The sequence below is a fragment of the Gavia stellata genome, chromosome 1 (assembly GCF_030936135.1).
Source record: "Gavia stellata isolate bGavSte3 chromosome 1, bGavSte3.hap2, whole genome shotgun sequence".
Lineage (NCBI taxonomy): Eukaryota > Metazoa > Chordata > Aves > Gaviiformes > Gaviidae > Gavia > Gavia stellata.
Genome location: NC_082594.1, coordinates 97,951,888 through 97,971,427, shown reverse-complemented (window position 1 = coordinate 97,971,427; position 19,540 = coordinate 97,951,888). Strand labels below are relative to the sequence as shown.

Sequence of the window (19,540 nt, the reverse complement as noted above, 5' to 3'; positions counted from 1 at the left end):
TATTTAAATACACCTGACAAGATTAAAGAAGCCCTGGATTGAAAGAACACATCTGGAACACATTCCCCAGCGCACAGCATTGTTATACTGCGCAGGCAGGACTGAAGTGGCACTTCTACCATTTCTCTTTGACTGCCAGTGTCATGCTCAAGCCGGTAGCTCTCAGACACTAGAGCAGAGCATTTGCTTGCGGCAATGCCTGTAGAGCATCTGGCTCACGGTCTCTCTCATGTGTGCAACTGCACTATCTCCTGCCACTCATGCTGAGGCAGCCTGAGCAAGAGCCCTAGCTTGTACACTGTGGTGCTATTGGGAGCGGCTGGCTGCAGAGGCAGGGGCTGCAGGAGGGTAGGATACATCAGCTGGGGACACAGTTTGGAGCAGTAAAATGAGAAGATAGGAGAGACGAGGGGCAAGAGGTTAAGATTATCTTGGAAATGTAGACTGCACAGAAAGAACAGGAGGGAGACAGAAAGTCTGGGGCTGGAAAAAGTAGTTCGCAGGAATGGGTGAGGCTCTTGGATTAGGGGCAAGGCAGTTTTGCTGGTCTGACCTCACCTTCTTGCTTAGGCTCCTGTGTTAGGCAAGAAAACAGAGTGTCTCACAGCACTGCCTTTTTTTAGATGGGGAGGCAGAGGGAACCAAAGCTACTCTCTGAGGTACCCATGTCTGCTGCGGCAGAAACATCTGCAGGAAAAGGGCACAGCAAGGCAGTGTAGGAGGATGTGCAGGGGGGGACAGAGAGGCAACAGCAGGGAGCTTGTGCATGCAGGGAGCAAAGATGAATGGAGAGCAAAAAGAACAAAGAAGCTAGGAAACAGGGAAGAACTTTATCACAGTAAGTTTTGTTACAAGCCATAAACAGGTTCATGTCAGTAATTGCCGCTGTTGGCAGAAGGAGGTAGTCAAAGCCAAGGGACCCACGTGACTGCTAAGGGAAAAGAAGCTGTCTCCTAAACTATGTCCTTATTGTAACAAACTCTGCTGGAACAGCATCACTCACTGGTCCAGGAGTACACTATTTGCATTATCAGATCAGAAAAGGTGGGGTCTTAACTGGAGCATGTGTCTCTGTGTACCAGCTGGCATGGCTAGCCAATAGCCATTTGCCCCAAGATGGAGAAAGACCGGCGAACAGGGCCGGCGGGGCTCTGCTGGGGAATGCCACTGTGTTATACCAGCTGGGAAGCTAGTCAAAGGGCTTTCTAGAAAATGTGCCTTTTTTTTTCCCCTAGCATGAAGCTAACCATATATTTTTATCAGACCATGTATGACTTTTCGCATTCTCCCAGGGCCCTCATTTTTCACCCCAGCTGACAGCACATGGCTCTGCTTTGTGCAGAGCACAGCTCACTGTGTCAGCAAGGTCTCTCTTCCTTCCCTGCATTTTATAAAACAAGGATTTCCAAAGATCTAAGCTCAAAAGGGCAAGAAAAATTCTGGCGGTAGGTTGCCAAAGCATAAGACAGAATCTGCTATAGAAAGAGGAGGAGAGTTGAACTGAGTGTGATGGAACTAATGTTCCTTGGTATCTGTTTCTTTTTCACATGGGTTGTCATTAATCTTAAGCATTCCTGACATTTTGCTGAGAGTAGGAAGAATAAACAGAGTGGGAAATTGTTCCTCTTCATTAAAAGAAAAAAACCAGCTCTGTTCTAGTCTTCACGTCTTAAACAACTCTGCCTGCGTGATTCTGCTTCCCAAAGCAACTTGTCCAAATACATGCCAAAAAAGGGGTCACCCCAATTTTCACAGCAGTGAGAGGTAATGCACCTCTTTTCAGCAGTACCCCAGGCAGCTGGAAAAGAGTGACGCACGCTTCAGCGAAACAAAGACTGTAAAAGGTGGGACTGGAAAATACGATCCTTTGGGAGGAAAATATAAGCAGTGGCTTTTATCCAGGAGGGGAGACATCCACCGGAGTCCTGCTGCGAAACCATTCTTCATTTCCTGGCCATAGTCATGGGAGAGGGTTGGAATTAAAAAAATTATTATTCCAGTGAGCGTCCATTGGATGCAGCGGCAATCGCTGTATCACCGTGGGGTCAGCTGTCTGCAAGGCAAAGGCAGAGGCCCAGCTGGCTGGCTCTGAGCCTGTGGGGCTGTTGCATCACATGCTGTTCCTCCTCCCACGGCCCCGGACCAAAAGGCGCGTGGCTATCCCAGCAGAGCATCAAACCCCCGGTGCCAAACCCTTCCTTCTCTCTAGGGTGTTTAAACTCCCAAGCCCATCGAATGGGCATCTCCTCTCTCCCGACAGTGGACAGGCTATGGTCTGCATCCTCGCAGTGGAACGGGCTAAGAATTCACAAAACGATGGCTGTGTTGTGGCTGTAATTAGTAGGGTTCAGGCACTCTGCAATATTGCTGGAGATGCCAATTAAATAAACAAATCCTACTAGCAGCACACTCTTGAGAAATAAAATTGAAGTCTGTTACATTTCTGATAGTGCAGAGAAAGGAGCTATTGTGGAGCTCAGGTGAGCCTGATCCACCACGGTCCTAAACGGGGGAGGAAACATGCACAGGGGCTTTCCTACTGCTCCAAAGTTAGGGCAGCAAAGCACACAGGCAGCTGAAGAAGCCCTTAAAGACCTCAGCAGGGATGTGACGTGAAAGAGCATGACATGTGCCGAGCTCAGCCCCAGGTCTCTCTGCACCTCAGTCTCCAGCTTGTTGTGGTGGGTCCTTCAACATAAGCACACCCTCATCCCTTGGGAAACGGGCGAGGAAAGCCAAAGAGAGCAGTCCCCAACTGGGATGGAGGCCAGCACACGGGGAGCACTTGCCACCTGCCACTCCTTGCTCAGCAGCCTCAGCGCCAGGGAACCCCGCCAATGTCCGAGCCACTTGGCCAGGCTGAGGCCGTAGGCAGCGTCTGCACCTCCCACTTCAGTTGCTGTTCAGTTATTTGCCCTTTCAACTAACAAGCTATCTAGTACTTGCACAGAGGAAAACCCATGGAATATTGGCTTACAGCAGGAGAGCTAGCTCTACCAAGACCTGTGTAGCTGCCTGCTAGAAGGCCCACATCTGAGCCCGCCGCTGAGCTCACCCATGATGTGTATTGCTGCACCAGAGGACACTGGGGACTGCTTTTTTCCGCTGAATGATTAAATACACAAGATCTTGTGCAGATTGCTATTGGTAAAATGACAGAAGCTTGTCACTGTGTCTGAATCTTCTTATTCTGGGATCTCTCTCTTCTTCTTTTGGAGACATATTCACACTTACAGCTCAGGCAAGAGTAAAAAGGCAGAAACTGTGAGAGAAAAAAACCCTCCTGCCTGCTGCTCCGTACACGCATCCCACGTGGATGCGTGCATTGGGATGGGGGCAACTGCTCAGCTGCTTCAGGATTACTCACATAAGCAGGGACTTGCATGCGGTAGCCCAAATTAACCTAAGCCATCAAGTGAATTTGGCACTCAGTATGATGTGATTCACGGACGTGGGCTTTGACTTGAAGCACACCCCTTCCTGAGGCTTTTGTCCACCTGGCTGTTTGTTTTTTAAATTCCTCTGACTACCCAGATCCAAACAAACCGCAGAAAGGGAAATACAGACAGGAGCCCGAGCCAGAGGTACAGGCACATGTGAGAAAGAGACCATGTGGCAGGAATTCACCAGCCTGACGCTGGCAGAAAAAGGCAGATGCCCACGTCCTTGCAGCCTTGCTTGGCCACAGCAGAAAAGGCAGGGGGAAACCAACTCCCCCCCAGTACCCCATGCACTCCCCGCTTGCACCTCCTGTAGTCTGGCAGGGTGGCAAGGGGAGCCGAGGATGGCAGGAGGATGGAGGTGGCTCCCCGGCCGTGATCCTGGTGTGTGAGGCGAGAGAGGAAGAGTCACTGCCAAGCAGGGCGGTGTGAAGCAGAGGGTGCATGCCAGTGGGTTATAAACCATCTGTGTCAGTGCACACGTAACCTGAGCTGACCCAGCTGACCCAGCGTGTACCTGGTCCCTGTCTGGCAGGGAAGGTATGCGCTTGCTGCCAGCCCTCCCATCCGGCCGCGGCGGGAGCCACAGGAAAAAGCGCTGCTGCCATATTCCCCCACACCTGCTTTCTGCCCAGACCTGCTGGAGATGGGGCTGCCAGGAGGGAGGGCAAAATGGCTCCTTGCTCTGTGACGCCCCAGCCAAGCTCCCTGCTGAGCTCAGCAGGGGCCAGCAGGCGAGGAGCTGAAGCCCCTGTGCCCACAGCGAGCGTGGGAATGACCCGTGGGAAGCCCAGGGAGGCCTGAGCTGGCCTGTCCCCTGGCTGGCATTATGCTATTGCAGCATCTTTTGGAGGTTTTTTTTCTAATTTTCATTTGTCAGCTCTAAAACGCCTTGCATATTGTGCAAAAATCTGACTTGCTGAACACCTGCTTTGCAAACATTGCACATTCACAGTGCAGGTGGGGAGGTGAGCTGAGAAGAGGGTTGCTGTTGGCTTTTGGGTTACTGCAGGCAGGAGCTGGCGACCCTCGGCAAGGTGCACAGATTGAATCTGCCCATGCTACGTGCAGTAGGATTTCCCTTTCCCAGAGGGAATCACAGCAAAATAAATTAATCAACTGAGGGAAAAGGTAGCTGCGTGCACCTGGAGTATCAGCCCTGCCCAGAGGTACAAAAAAAAAGAAGACAGAGTGTAATGAAGGGACACCTAGCCTCCCTGTTTTACAAAGCAGTCGGCAAGTGACGCTAAATGATGTTGGCCCGAAGTCTCATTTTCTTCAGAATCAGGGGTTAGCAGAGGTCTTCCCCTCGGAAAGGAACAGGGCAAAGAAATGGATCTTTGTCTCTTTAAGATGAGACGAACTGCCACTTAGTCATATATCTTTACTGCACCCTAGGGTTATAAAAACATACATCTTCATTTTGAAAGTCTTTTATTACATCCATAAACATCAGATTGCAGCTGACTGTTCCCTGGATGAGAATGTCCTAGTACTCCAAGTGAGTTTTGACAGGGGGAGGGAGTGAAAGTAAGATTGTGGGGGTTTTTTACTGGAACGGTGTTTATAGGGAACTTGTCAGTCTCTGGCATGCTACAGCCACTGTCAGAGAGCTGAGCGGCACCGACGTGAGAGGACACTGGTTTCTCTGCTTGTTCTCACTGTTGGACTCGGGTACCATCCCAGGTGCTGCATACGGTAAGCTTTCCTCCTGTCTTAAATAGGACACAGCATTTGCTTTATTTCAGCGCTTGGGTTTTCAAACGGGTTTTGTGAGAAAACTGAAAAATGGGTCTCTGTGAAAATAGCTAATCTCTTCATTTGCTCCGCTAGCCACTCCGTTGGGAGTTGGATCACAGAAAAAAAAAAAAAAAAAGAGGGAATTAGATCTGAGACTTTCAGAGCACAGAGTGCTTGCTCCAGTTCAGAGACACAGTGGTAACAGCCAAATTGTTTTGACCGGAAAAGTGAATGCTCTTGACAAATATTTCTGACATCTCTAATACCTGAGGAATTGCAAATTCTTTCAATAGGTACAAGAGCTATTATTTAGAAATATGTTGTAAATGCTGGGCTGTATTTCTGTCTGATGTGTTTTACCTGGGTGATTGCACTTGTGAGGCATGGTGCTCCCTCGGTCAAGTGCAAGAAGTAGCTGCAGAAATGCCGTCAGGGTATTTCTACATAGGGTATAAATGGGTGTTCTGTAATCTGCAGCGTGTATATGACAGCATGCAATGTTTCTGTTCCTTGAGCATGAGAAACCAAGAGTACATCCACATTGCAGGCATGAGAACGACTGCAGCACAGTGCAGTTTAAATTAGCTGGTGGAGGAAAGTGGGAGCAATCTTGGAACAGCAGCTCGCAGCTCAGCAAAGGTGATTTACGCTTTCCCTGTCTGTGTGAATACAGTGTGGACAGACTGAAAGATGGGAAAACATTGCTATCGTACTTTTTCTTCCTTCCTCAAGTGTACTGTCCCTTGAAATATAGGGTCTTGTTTTAAGGACTCGTTTGCCTTTCCCTGTGTTAGTGATTGCAATCCTGTGACGGTCTCAGGAAGAGGCTGGGGCTTCACCAGGCTGACTTTCTCGAGCCGGCTGAAGCGCCTGAGCACCTGAGTTGGCAGTGGGAGGTGGGGAGCTACCAGCGCGAGTGTTTCCAGTGCGGCCACTGTCGCAGCAGCTCAGGCAGCAATGGGATCCCCATGGGATCTGGGATCCCCACGGATCCCCACGGCGGCTCTGTCCAAGTTACGTTGTCAAAGGAAAAGGGGTTGGGAAGCTTGTGCCCTGCTGTGTCCATTCCACGAACCAGGAAGGGCAGACCTCATTCCGCAAGGACAGTCACTTTGGCATGTTTGCCTGAAATTTATGCATAACAGTACGATCCTTATGAATTTGCACCAAAAAATTGGTCTCCAGGATAATGTCCCAGTGTAAATCTGAAAGGCAAGCTGGGTTTTCTTGTGTTCATAAGCTGTTGTGTTGTTCGTGGGTGCTCTGGCACAGTGTGCTGATGGTGTAGAGGCAGTCCTTGTGAGCCAGACCTTTCAAAATCAGACGGTGATTCTGGGTGTCCCACCCCAGAAATGCGAAAGCGGTCTCCTTTCCAGAGAGTGCTGCCTTAAAACAAGCCACCTCTCAGAGACCCAGCACCCCCAAAAAAAAATTCTCAGAAGCCTTGACTGTAATCTGCTGGCAGAGGAAGGCAGGTGAGATGAGGAGTCATTCTCAAATGCTGTCACTGTTCAAAGGACCAGAACGACTTTTTGTCTGAATGCCTCACTGTCAGAGCTGGGAGTCTGGGGATGCCACTTTGCAGGGGGCTTGAGGGTGTCTTCTTTCCTCTGTCATTTTCTGTTATGCCTCCCTCCTATTTTTTTCAGAGAAAGAAGAATTGTTCCAGAATTTATTGGGACAGATTGCCGAGCAGTTCTCGAGGTAAGAAGCTGAACAACATCATTATTAATTTAAAATGCTATTTCTTTTATCAGCCTGAAGTGAAATTTTCAAAAGAGGCAGAGGGGATCTTCGATCTAAAAAGGGGATCAAGTATTAAATATAAATGTTCTCATTGTGCTCCTGCCCTCTTAGGAATCAAAACAAAGGCTTCTTTGCTGAACAGTCAAATCACCTGATTTGTTTCATTTTTCCCTTTATCACCCAAATACGTCTCTCTTCTGAGAGGATTTCTGAACATCTGTATAGCTGTTTAATTTATTCCAGCTGCTTGCAGTAAGACAGATCAGTCCCACCACAGCTCAGCAAATCACCAGCATAACTCAAAAGGAAGAGGGCTTCAGAGTGTGCAAACACGAAGATGCTGCTGTTAGGCAAAGCATTATCAATTTAACTTTGCTTCCCTGGGGGGGTACAATAACAAGTCACTGCAGAGAGAGGGGTGGTGAAGTGTTGCAAAGCCACAGTACATTCCCAGGGCCATAACAAAATCATTTGAGTTAATTTTTCTGAAAATTAAACTCGGGTGTATTTTCTGCACAAATTTTAGCATTTCCATGGAATATTTTATTTTCCTTATGGCAATTGCCGTTGGAGTGATCAGTCTGCTGAAAAATGTAGACATTTCTAGCAAAAGTCCTTTGCACCTGGGGTATGGCACTAAATGTATAACATTAATACATGAGGGTTTTCTTTTCAGGGTTTTTAAAATCAATGAGCTGAAAACGGAAGTAGCTAATCACTTGGCAATGCTGGAGAAAAAGGTTGAATGTGAGTGTCGCTTTATTCGTATCACAGTGGGAACTGGTGCCTCGGAACCCCCCTGCCTCGCTGCCCTCCTTGTACCCCCGCTCTGTCCTGCGGCTCACAGCCCCTCCGCGTCCTCCAATCACTCATAATTTCACCAGCCTTGAGCCCGAAAGGCTGCAGGCCAGCCCAGGGTGAGGCGTGGGGAAGGCGGGAAGCCATGGTGGCACCCACCGGTGGGACAAGGCCAGGGAGCAATGTCTGGTGTTGCAGACATCCAGAGTGCCTCCCGGCCTCCCCTTTGAGGGGCCATTGAGCCCTCCGCCGAGCTTCGGGCCCAGGGCCACGTCCTCCTGCTATCATGTCCCCGTGGCAGAGGGCCTCCACTGCCCACCTCCCCGTCCCCCACCTCCAAGCCCTGCGGCCTGCCCTCCCATGTCCCCTCACGCCCCAGCACCCCCCATCACCTCCCCTGCACCCAGCGGTGACCCCCCATGCCTCTGCCCGGGCCCTCCCTGTAAAACACCGCCCCCCCCAACACACCTGGGCCCTCGCGCTCCCCGCTGCATTTTGTAATTAATTAAAGGCGGGTACGGCAGCTGCCTGCCTTCTACTTTAAGTCAGATATTTGCACAGGTCAAACGTGTTGTCCTGCAGAGACTTTCTCCTTTCAGAAATGCATTTACTGCGTATTAAGCAGTCGGGTCAGTCCTCACTGCTGACCGAGGCCCAGCGCCCGCAACCAAGACCTGACTGCATTTCTGCTCAGTGTCATGTCGCACACCTCCCTCTGCCGGGAAAGGGCCCGAAATGGGGCGAGGCCGTTCCCCGCAGCACACATGCATGCTACACGTGCATGCTACGCGTGCAGCACAAGTACAGCCTGAACACCGAAGCGGCCATAAACGGGTAGTGTAGCATGTGCTGAAATACGGACGGAGGATAAGTCTCGTCGTCTCGCGAGGCAGTAATTTCTGGGCTGCAAACACGGGGGTTCACCCCTTGCTGGCCATATTGCCTGCCAGACTACTTACTAGGCAGCATCAATTTCCTGGCTTGTTCAGTGTGTTAACGGTAACACAACCGTATTCAGTTACTGTGCAACAACCAAGTTAAGTTCTTCTGGTCAAAGAGCTCCTTTTCTGGGTTTTTTCTGGGTATTTTTTTCCCCCGTGCAGCATCTGACTTGTTGTTTTTCAGTATATTATGCAGAACACAGACCCCAGAAAGGCAGAGAAGGGGTGTGAATAAGGCACTGTCGCACAGCACCATTTTGACACCAAAGGCCACATCCTTGCTGATACACAGCATTTTAAGTCAGGAGTGGGCAGAGTCCTTCCCGGCATCACAGCTGCAGCAAGCACTTTCTAACTAGAGCTGGCTGGAAAAAAAAAAAAGTTTCTGGTTCATGGAAGAAGTTGTTTTCTTGAAATTGCCCCTGACCAGAAGCTACCTTGACCCTGCAGCTGCTTAGTGAGACTGATGCCTTTGTCAGCAGGGAGAGGAAAAAATGTCCTTATTCAAAGAGCAGCTGCAGGAGAACCTCTCCCAGAGGCCACCCCAGCCGCAGGCTCCTGGTGCGGTGGGAGCCCTCCGGCGACATGCGCAGAGGGGGACACCCTGCGGCATGCCTACCCCCAGCACAGACCTCTGCAAGGAGCCCGGGTAGCAATCCCTCCCAGTCTGCTTGGCTGCAGTTTACCCGAGGCTCCACTGATTTATCCTTTTGTCCAAAAGAAAAAAAAGAAAGGGAAAAAAAAAAGAAAAATTAGCTCAGTCCCTCTGCGTTCTCTGAGAAACTTCTGACCAACTCCAGTCCTCAGGGCTAAGTGCCACGGACTAGAGCAAATGGGCAAGCAGTCCTGTGGGTCTTCCTATCCCCTTGGGACCCCAGGCAAGCAACTACCCCAGGCAGCTAGGGGCTGCCTTCGGCCTCTGGGTCTCCCCAATGACCCCTGGGACCCCCAACTGCACCCTGCACACATGCTGCGTTTCAGCACTGGCAGCCCTTGGCAGTGGAGTGAGGTAACAAAGATTTGCATGCTGCTGCCAGCGGGGAAGAGTTGTGCATTTGTGCTCTTCAGCACTTTATTGCTTGGTTTAGGGAAGGCAGCATACCCAGAGCTGCCATGCCATGCAGGTGAACTGAATTCACTGGTCCCCAGATGGGGCTTCTTTCTGTAAGTGGGTCTCGCTGCTGATGGAAATAGCAGCAGATGTAGCAATCTGCTGCCATTCTGCCTGAGCGCTCGCAATCCCATCTCCAGCAGCCTCAGCCTGTGGGAAGGAGCTCCCTGACTTGCCTGTCTACAAGTGCATCCATCTGCTCGAAATTGGACTTCCAGAATTTGCAACAGAGCCAAATCCGCATCATTTTGAAATAATCCCAGGCTTTCATGTTTAAAAAGCAAAACTGTGAGGGGAAGGGAGTGTCCAACCTCCCTACACGAGTTGGGCTCCCAGAGGTTGGTTTAAGAGCCGTGTTTCAGTGCTGGATTCAGCCCAAGGATTTCTTTAGACAGCACGGGGTCTTTTCAGAAGGTATTTCTTGCTGCAGAATAATATAATGGGCCCTTAATCAGTGTACATGACAAGGCCATTTATCATTTGTGAGCCAAATGTGAAAAGAATTGTGCTTTTGTTTTGTCTTTTCTCCTACCTCCTTCGGAGATCCCTTTTCTACCGCTTTCACATGTGATCTCCAGGATTTCTTCCCCAGAGGGAATGTGTGTGTGGGGATAAGTGCTCATGACAGTGCTACATCTGCACCTCACATAAAATGTTCTTAGCTTCCTTCCCGTTACTGTCTAGAGACCACATCACAGACATGTGTTTTCAAGGAGCCAAATCTTTCAACTGATTTTTAAATCCCATCTAAAGCTCTTGACTTTCCCTTGGAAAATGCATCCATGCAGGGCAAGCGCCGGGAATGCTTTGTCCTGTGACTTGACTTACTTTGCTCCAGTGTTCGCAGAGCAGCCCACATATGAATAAGGAAGCTGGCAAAAACCCTTTACAATTTGTGAGCATCTCACATTTACCTTAAGAAAATAATTATGTAAATTCTCTGGTCCCCTGGAGAGGTTTTGGAAGAAAACTAGAGATGCAATACAAAAAAATGCTCAGGGCTGCCATTTTGCACCATAATTTCTCTTCTCTCTGCAGTTGCCTGCCCCACTACCCTGTCAGTCTGATAACTCCGCTTTGCTCCCACTGTTTCAAATAGGCACCGGCCACCATTTAGACAATTTGGCAAACGGGCTACCCATGAACTTCTCCCAGATGAGTGCACCGGGGTGGTATATAGCAGCACAGGGCCTGCAGGTCAGCTGCAGCTGATCATCATCAGTTGAACGAGTACCCAAAAAAGTACAGCCAGATATCCGGAATGAAGATATTGAATAGGCAGGACAGCATCTTGCCTGTATCATCACATTGTGATCACCCAAGGAAATTGCTTGTAACAATGCTAGGAAAAAAAAAAAAATTAATCTGGAAATGGGGTTTTTAAGTGGAGGGTATCCCTGTAATCAAGCATAAATCAAAACCCTTTCCCTTTCCTCTCCTAATATGTGGCATTTTGGACTCGGTTCATATACCTCTCTGTTTTTCCTCTTTCCCAGTTGAGCAATCTTTGTTGTTACTAGCGTAAAGAAAACAAAACTGCTTATCTACAGAGTTGTGCCCTTCCAAGGCAGTTTTTTATCACTTACATGCTACCCTCCAGATAAGTGTGATTTTGACTATTATTTTCTAAGAAAGTGACTGAATACTGATTGTACAATTGCACATTCCCTCGAGTTCCCTGAACCACAGCTTGTCCGTGCAAACAATGAGTTCAGTAAACAAATGAGCTGTGAAATGATTGCATGTGAATGACATGTACTTAATAAATTGTGCTGTATTATGTCCTTCTGCACGCTGATAGTTCAACAAGAGGGAAAGAAAAGGGAGAATATTCTCATACTTGCACTGCATTAGGTTCTCACGGCTACGTGGAATGAAGTGCATTGCTGCATAAACAGGCAATCAAACTTTTTGCCTTGTGGCTCTCAGAATTACATAAAGAAGGGGAATATAGGATTTTTTGTGCCGCATGCAGAAATAACCTTTGATTACAAAATTGATTGGCAAAAAGAACTGACAGATCTTCAATACCTAAAAAAAAAATGAAATCAACCATTAGAGCAAAACTTCTCAACATCTCTCTCTCTCCTGCATTCTCACTTTGGTTTCTCTGTATCTAGCAATGCCTCGCAGTGCTCCTTAATGTTCTACGTGAACATTCAAATTAAAACCTTTTATCTTAATGGGAATTCTAATCCTATCGGGATGTGTTTGCCTAGCTGTGCTTATCATCCCATCACGGGAGGGTTTTTTTGGCTCAGGATTTCCTTTGATTCGTGTTCTACAGCAGAGAAGTGAAGGCACCAGAACAGCTGACGGCTGCTAACAATCGTGGAAAAGCTGAGACATTATAGCTGTTCTGTGAATTAAAATACTGTAGCCATTATCTAAAATTGGCAGCAGAGAATTCCTATGGGTTTTCAAGATATATGGCTTTGGCAGCACCTGCATATGTGAGAACCAGGGCAGACTGTAAGGGCTTGCTGGCTCACTGGATAACCCCATGGTTAAAGCCCTTTGAAATTTTGCACAATTGTGAAACGAGATCCTTCAACTTTCACCATGGTAACACCCCTGTTGTTTTCCTTTGTTGACAGTGGAAGGCTTGAAAGTGGTGGAGATTGAGAAATGCAAGAGCGACATTAAAAAGATGAGGGAGGAAATGGCAGCAAGAAGCAGCAGGTAAGTTCTGCTTTGGACTTAACCAAAGAAATAAGCATCTGGTTTCAAACCCTAATGCAAAGTTTCCGCAGAATTGAGTTAACTTCTGTGCTTAGAAGTAAAGGAGCAAAGAAACCAATAACCATTAAGGACAGTGGCTTTAATTTAACATTTGAAGATCTATAGCCATTCATCTGTTAAAACAGCTCGGGCTGCAGGAATAGAGAAAAAGGTCTTGCAACAGAGTTATTTTTCACCATACAGAATGGGAATTCTTCATCCAGATTTACTAGGAGAGAGGGAAAGGGAAAAGAACTTCTGCAAAGTGCGGTGTTTGGTTGGGAACCAGCTAACGCTCAAATCAGCTCCAATATATTCTGGGAAAATATCAAATAAATATGTAGCAGCTCTTCTAATTATGATCTCATGCTATTATAAAACATCCATTGCAATTTCAACAAGAAGTTGGGAATTTACTTTCTCATTCAAGGGCTCACTGTGATTGTGAGGCTTGGTTTTGCTGTAATTAAAACAACAGCAGAAAAAATCGCATTTTGTACGGTATGCAGTCTCAGATGGAAAATCTGCCCCCTGTGTCACTGAAATACCCCATTAGGACAAACAAATCATCACTGTGACATTATGAATACTTCTGGGAAGGTTGCTGAAGAGGGATATACCACGTTGCTCAAAGTGTTGGTGAAGGTGATTTTTCTCAGCAAATGTAACTATGCTATATTGACAGCCTCTCTCTTTTTCTTCATTTGGGGTCAAATTCTCTGACCTTTAATCAAAGTTACTTCCTATTGAGGGCAATGGGAGATTTGCTAAAAGAATTAGGCTTTATAATCACTCGTTTTTATAAATTTTGCTATCCACATATGTCAGGAGGCACGGTGTTAATACATTCCTACTAAATCTAAGGCCAAATTCAGCTGTCATACTAGCATAAATGCAGAGTAACATTATTAACCTCAGATCTGCTCCAGGTTTATACCAGCAGGATGGATTGCAGTTTGCCCTGGGGCTTGTGTCATTTCTTGTTCAGGTGTGTGAGGCGTTCTCATTAGAAAAATCAGAGCTCAGATTAGCAGCAAATGCAAAAACACGTATGCTGATTTGTGCCGGGTGTGATGTGAATAACGTGTGTGTCCATGCATGTGTCTTTACTTTTCCTTGACTATTGTGGGGAGCTGGGAGAGCTGCATTTATGAGCATAGTGACACACAGGCAGATAAAGAATTAAAACCAAAAAAAGAAGTTGTGGCAACTTCACGTTCACCCAGTTGCTGCCACACACATCGGGAAGTACAAGACTCTCCCAGCAGCAGCCATGACTCATTCCTGTTCCAGACCTTGTCACCTTACAATCTATATTTTGTAGTACAATCAGCAATCTGTTAACAAGAAAAACAGGAATGGGGAGTGCTGCATCTGCTCAGTGCAGCCGGCTCCAGCTGAGGTGTAATCTTTGCTGAGGGCTTCTAGTGGGATATGACACCCGCCAAAAGCCAGAGACCAGCATAGAGCGTGATGCTGGAAAGCTGTGGTAAAAATGGGTGCGGTGCTGAGCAGCAGGTAGTGCTGGGCACAGACACCCAAGCTAGCTTGCTCTGAGTTTGCACTGCATAGCTGCTTTAGCTGAAGCAGGAGCCTAACTCACTCTGCTCAGCATCACTTCGTGCTGTATCGATGTGGCAGCTACCTGTCACAGCTCTTCTTGGTTGCCTTGAGCTGGGTCTTCCTCCTCCCGGCTGCACAAAAGCTCCTCCTCCTTGCACAAAATTCTGCCCATGATTATCTGTACCCTAAGGGCTTGGATCTCAAAGCAGCAGCCAGATGTGGCCAGGTTCAGCATACAACCAGGGGTGGCTACAAGTCACCTCTTTTTGCTATAAGAGTGAGGAGAGGATGCTCCTTGGTGGCTGACCATTAAGAGGGACCCCATTGGGAGCTGCTGAGGAATGAGCTGTGGTTTCCTATTCCAGAGCAACCATGTCTCTGCAGGAGCCATGCCACCAGCCCGCGGTGACCCCAGCCTAGGGGTCCTTCACCCCAGAGTGGCTGAGCAAGCTGGTTCCAATTGGCATGAGATATGTGCATGCTGGGGGGCGGGGGGCCAGGGGAACAGAGGCATCCCAGGACAAGTGGAAATGGTTTTGTTCCTATTTAGACTTGTCATCCCTTGTGCAATGTCATTTGCTAGATAATGTGTTACAGTTGCAATTAGAGATCACACCTAAATGTAATTAATGTATATAAGTATGTGTGAGTGCGTATATGCCTTCAATAATATCACAGTGTACACAGCTGTAGTCTTGTATGTTTACATATTCTTACATTTGCTGTTACATTACCAAACGACAGAGTAAGGCTGAACAGCTAAGTTTACAAAAGTAATCACACACAGTGAACTGTGCATCTCTCCTCTTCAGAAGAGCAAAGCAGCCCCACTTGCATCCCCTCAAATTGCTTTTTTTTGCTAGTCTGCTTTCTGCACTCACCACTGGCAGATGCTAACAACATTACAGTGTCATTTAAAATCACGATCATTTGCAGATACAGTTTTACATTTGTAAAGGTTTGATGCATCCTGGCTCTGGTGTGTTCCCCAGTGTGGTGGGATGAGGGCTTCGATGTCTTACTACAGCTGGGAATTACAGATCGTTGGCTGACCCTTAGCTAACTCTGGCAGCCAGTTCCAATTAGGGCAAGGAATGCCCCAGTCTCACTATTTTTATCCTACTAATACCCCTCACAGTGGAGTTTTGAGGAAACAGCTTTAGAAACGATTAAGACAGCTTTTCACCGACTGAGAATCTCCTTAAACAGGGCAGGAAAAGGCAGCCGGTTGAAGCCAGCTGACCACCATGAACTGTAAGATGACATAACTTTCGCAGGATTCAGACAGCACCATCAGAAATTATAGCAGACATCAATGTTGAGAGCAGATGCTAAAAGAGACCCAGACCAATTCCCAACAGAGAAGAGAAGCACTAAAAAGAGGTGCAATACAGAATATGCGAAATAATTTAAAAAGGGACAAATGAAGTTAATGGAATACTTTAATTGGTTTCTTTGGGTGTTTCTTTTTGCTTCATTTTGCAGAAGGCTTTAAAAATGAGAAAGGATAATCCAAATGTTAGGACTACAGGGATAAACGCAAAATGCAAGCAGATCAACATCACATGAGAGTTATTAAAGTCCACATGACCAACTACGTGGGAAACATGTGTTGAGTTAAAGTACCACGATTGCCATGGGTGATACCACAGAGCTCTTAGTTTTATTTTGTTCCCTGTGGCTGTAAGGCAAGAAACTGCTCTCGCACTGCAGTGCAGCAACCTAGATGTTCTGCAAAGGCTGTAAGGCTAGTGTGCACCTCCTGCCATCATGGTCCTCTGCTCAGATGGGATAGCATCACAGCTTGGCTCTTCTGCCTGCAGATGAAGGAAGAGTAGGTAACTGGCAGTGGATGCTGATGTTAATAAACAGGCAAGTCTTAATTACCTGTAATTGCTGGCAATGGCTCCCTTCCTCCAGGACCGGGGAGCCAAGCAGACTGTGTCTGCCGAGCTTGTGCCTCACTGCTGTTGCCCCACCTGAAGGGCAGCAGGCAAGATGGTCATGCCATCAAAATGAATGATCTTACCCAATCTTTTACCGAGGCCTGGAGCTGGGCTGCAATAAGCCATGGGCTCAGTGGGTGCCTACACTACTAAATAAGCACAGGCGTGCCAGTGTCCATACTCAGTGTGGCCCCTGGCAGGGCTCTGCCATCTGCGGACAACTATGCCTGCCACAGACAGCAAGCTGCTTGCTGAAAGGAAAGTTACTTGGTTTAAACAGAAGTGACTGGGTATCCATGGATACTTGTCTGAAGACAGGGGCTCCCTGCTTGAATTCAAATAGATGGAGAATGGGTGACAGGGGTATTGCACAAGGTGAGAAAATCCTAAAGAGGATCACACTTCTAAAACATTTGAGCAACACCACATTAGAAAGGGAGAGGTTGGGGAGTGGGGTTATTCTCTGAGCAATGCCTACCGAGAGACTAGAGTACTTCTGGCATTTTCAAGGCACTGCGGTTCCGTTCCCACAATGTTAAGAGCGGGATATTTCATTTCAGGACTAACTGCCCCTGCAAGTACAGCTTTTTGGATGAAAACAAGAGGCCGACTCCCCGGCGGGATGTACCATCCTACCCAAAGGTACCACTCAATGCTGCTCTTCCCACAGTCTTACTATGCGCTTGCCTTCCTGACAAGTGCTGGTTTACAATGCATGATTCCCTAGCCATCTACCTCCTAGTTATTCTAAAGCCAGGGCCTGATCCAGAATCCCTGGAAGCCAATGGAAAAATTGCCTGTGGTGACTTAAAGGTGGATCCTCAGTAGTCTTTAATACTTGAAAGCTCATTAGTGTTTGAAATGTTAATGAACATTTTGCATTCGTCAACATTTAATGCTCTTTTGTCTAATTATATTTGTTTATTCTTCATGCTCATAGCAAACAATCAAAAACAGCCTATAATGTTGTACTCTAATTGAAAATAGCGCTGCTGCCTGTTTTCTCCTAATGGATTATTTTTTAATTTAAAAAGTAATTTATGGAGATGCTTCACCTAGGGAAACAAAGAGAAATGCGACTTTGGATTCTCTCCAGAATGATTCATTGTCCCTGTGAAAATGAGTTAGTGTATTTGCTAGATAAAACAGTAACGCTTGAAGAAAAATGTCTACTGGGCAAGTACCAGTACAAATCCACAGTGATGAATGAGGCTGAAATCATGAAGCACACATGATCTTTGGTCCTAGCACCGGCAGTCTTTGCCCACAGGAATTATTCAAAGCTAACAGATTATGTCTGCTCAGTGCCCGGCTCGCACCTTGACAAAACACCAGTTCACACAGGTGCAAATCATAGTTTAACAGTGGGCATTTGCCTGCACACATCAAAGCTGGCTGAGCTGCTCTCAAGTTCATGTGGTCTGGTGTGATGTAGGTGTGTAACATGGACATGCATCCTGGCATATTTGTCTTCAAGGCCTTACAGAGCAACAAATTATAAATTCTGCTGTTTATTCTGTTCTGCCTAGCAAAAGTGACCTCTTGGTCTCTGAAGCAGACATCATGAGACTTACATTTCTTTTAATTAACTTTTGTCCAAGAGGCTTGTGCTCCTGATACTAATAAATGTTTTTGCAAAACATATCAGTTCTAAAAATTATTTTTTCCCTTGATAAGTATATATGTCAGATCAACCTTTGATCTACTGCTATGGTATTAGAATCTTGAATTAACAACAAGTGCAACGAAGAGTTGTGCTGACTGACTGCAGAGTAAACTGGTAGTCTGTGTTTGTCCCTAGACCAAAGCTTTTAGGAATTTTGGTTTCAGAAGTTTGGGTTCTGTTTGACAGATTTGCAAAATTTGTTATCAGTTGTCAGGTTCTGGATTTATCCAATGTCAGTGAGGCTAGGAAGTGATGAGTACACTGAAAGAAGATGTCATTACAACACTGTTATCAAATAACAAATCTGTACTGCTAATTCACAGATTTCTTGCAGAACGTCATATTAAATGTACATTATATAGGCAAATGCAAAAATCATTGCCTTCTCAAGAAGGAAAGTTAATCTTCAGTGTTATTCTTCTTTGGATTAAGTATCAACAATTTGATGGCCCAGAAAATTTCATTCACCTGCTCAGTGCAGTAAGCCCAAACTAATTAGAGACAGCCATGGTAAATGGGCCAATTAAAACTATAAGGTTTTCGTGTCCCAGAAAGACTCTGATCAATAGAGTCTCAAAAATATGAGTCGGTAAAAAGTCCAGTTCTCCCCATGGCTTTTAACCCTCCACACTCCTTTTTTTTTCGTTTTGTATACAAATCATAACTGGCTGATGAGCTTGATTTTGTTTTAAGCCTGTGAGCTTAATGATAAAAAATCACTTGAATCTTGCAGGCTGACAACCAGTTCGAAAATGTGAGCGTTCTTGAAAAAATACTCAAAATGAGAGCATAAATCATCTGAAAGTAAATTTATCATACCCACCAGCTAATTTAACACTATGAGCATAGACACTTCACACCATCCAGCCATGACTGGCTGCACTGAATGTTGCTGATGCTCTGCGGGCACCAGGACCAGTGCAGCCGGGAATGGATCTGCACTCTGCGCCCCTTACATCCCCTTGCTGGATCTACCCACAACCCCATCCGTAACACCTCCGCTCTCCTCCCTTTCTCCCAAACCCGCCACCTCCCTGCTCCATAAGGATCTCCACCGATCAGCGGCCTGCCAGCTGGCGCTGTGGCAGGCAGTGAGCTGCCTGGGGGCTTGCTGCCCACCAAGCATGGGCATCCTGGCATGACCACAAGCAGCTGGTGGGGAGGGAAAGAAGATTTGGGCAGGCAGAGGGAGAGATCAGTTACTTGATCCTTGGGAAATACGACTAAACCCCACATGAATGGGACCCCAGGAGTCCCAGGGACATGCCGACGGCAGGTCCCATGCCGGGGCAGGGGATCCTCACTTACACCTACTGCCTTTTTGTCTGCAGTACATGCTGTCCCAGGAGACCATAGAAGCGCTTCGGAAACCAACCTTTGACGTCTGGCTGTGGGAGCCCAACGAGGTAAGTAAGGATGCCGTGCTAGCTGGGTTAGCTTTCTGAGAGCCAACAAGGCCAGAAGAGCCCTTTGAGATGGTCTGCAGGGGTTTTCCCCTTTTCTGCCCCTTAATCTCTATATTTTTTTAATTTTCATATCACATCAGAATACGGTACTTTTTCCCAACAGATGCCAGATAGATTATGCTGATTATCATAACCTGATCCCTCTGTATTTTTTCTTTAATCTCTTCCTAGTAATGTCCCACAACAACCAGTGCACTATCATTACTGCCACATGAGCTCTCTCATGCCATTTTATCTGAACAAATCGATCCCTAGCAAAGTGTATGCTTAAGCACATCATCAATAACTCTGCTCAAATCAATGAAGCTGTTTGCTGCTGTGTGAAGCCAGGCAGAGGTGCATGCATTGATTCACAGCCAGGCAAGGGTTTTTCTGCGGTGTGTTCTGAAGAGGTTGCAAAGC

General features: G+C 47.0%; 1 protein-coding gene across 3 annotated transcripts in view; it reads left to right on the top strand.

The window, feature by feature from the left end:
- The window catches only part of PDE9A (phosphodiesterase 9A), a 51,829-nt gene that overhangs the window by 18,527 nt on the left and 13,762 nt on the right, over positions 1-19,540 (top strand). For 2 of the 3 annotated variants that reach the window (XM_059817695.1, XM_059817687.1), the window contains 5 exons: positions 6,830-6,884; positions 7,603-7,673; positions 12,374-12,458; positions 16,567-16,648; positions 19,004-19,078. In XM_059817695.1, coding sequence (XP_059673678.1) covers positions 6,830-6,884; positions 7,603-7,673; positions 12,374-12,458; positions 16,567-16,648; positions 19,004-19,078 — 368 coding nt within the window. The remainder of the gene's footprint in view (positions 1-6,829; positions 6,885-7,602; positions 7,674-12,373; positions 12,459-16,566; positions 16,649-19,003; positions 19,079-19,540) is intronic. The other variant, XM_059817704.1, reaches the window with a different exon arrangement.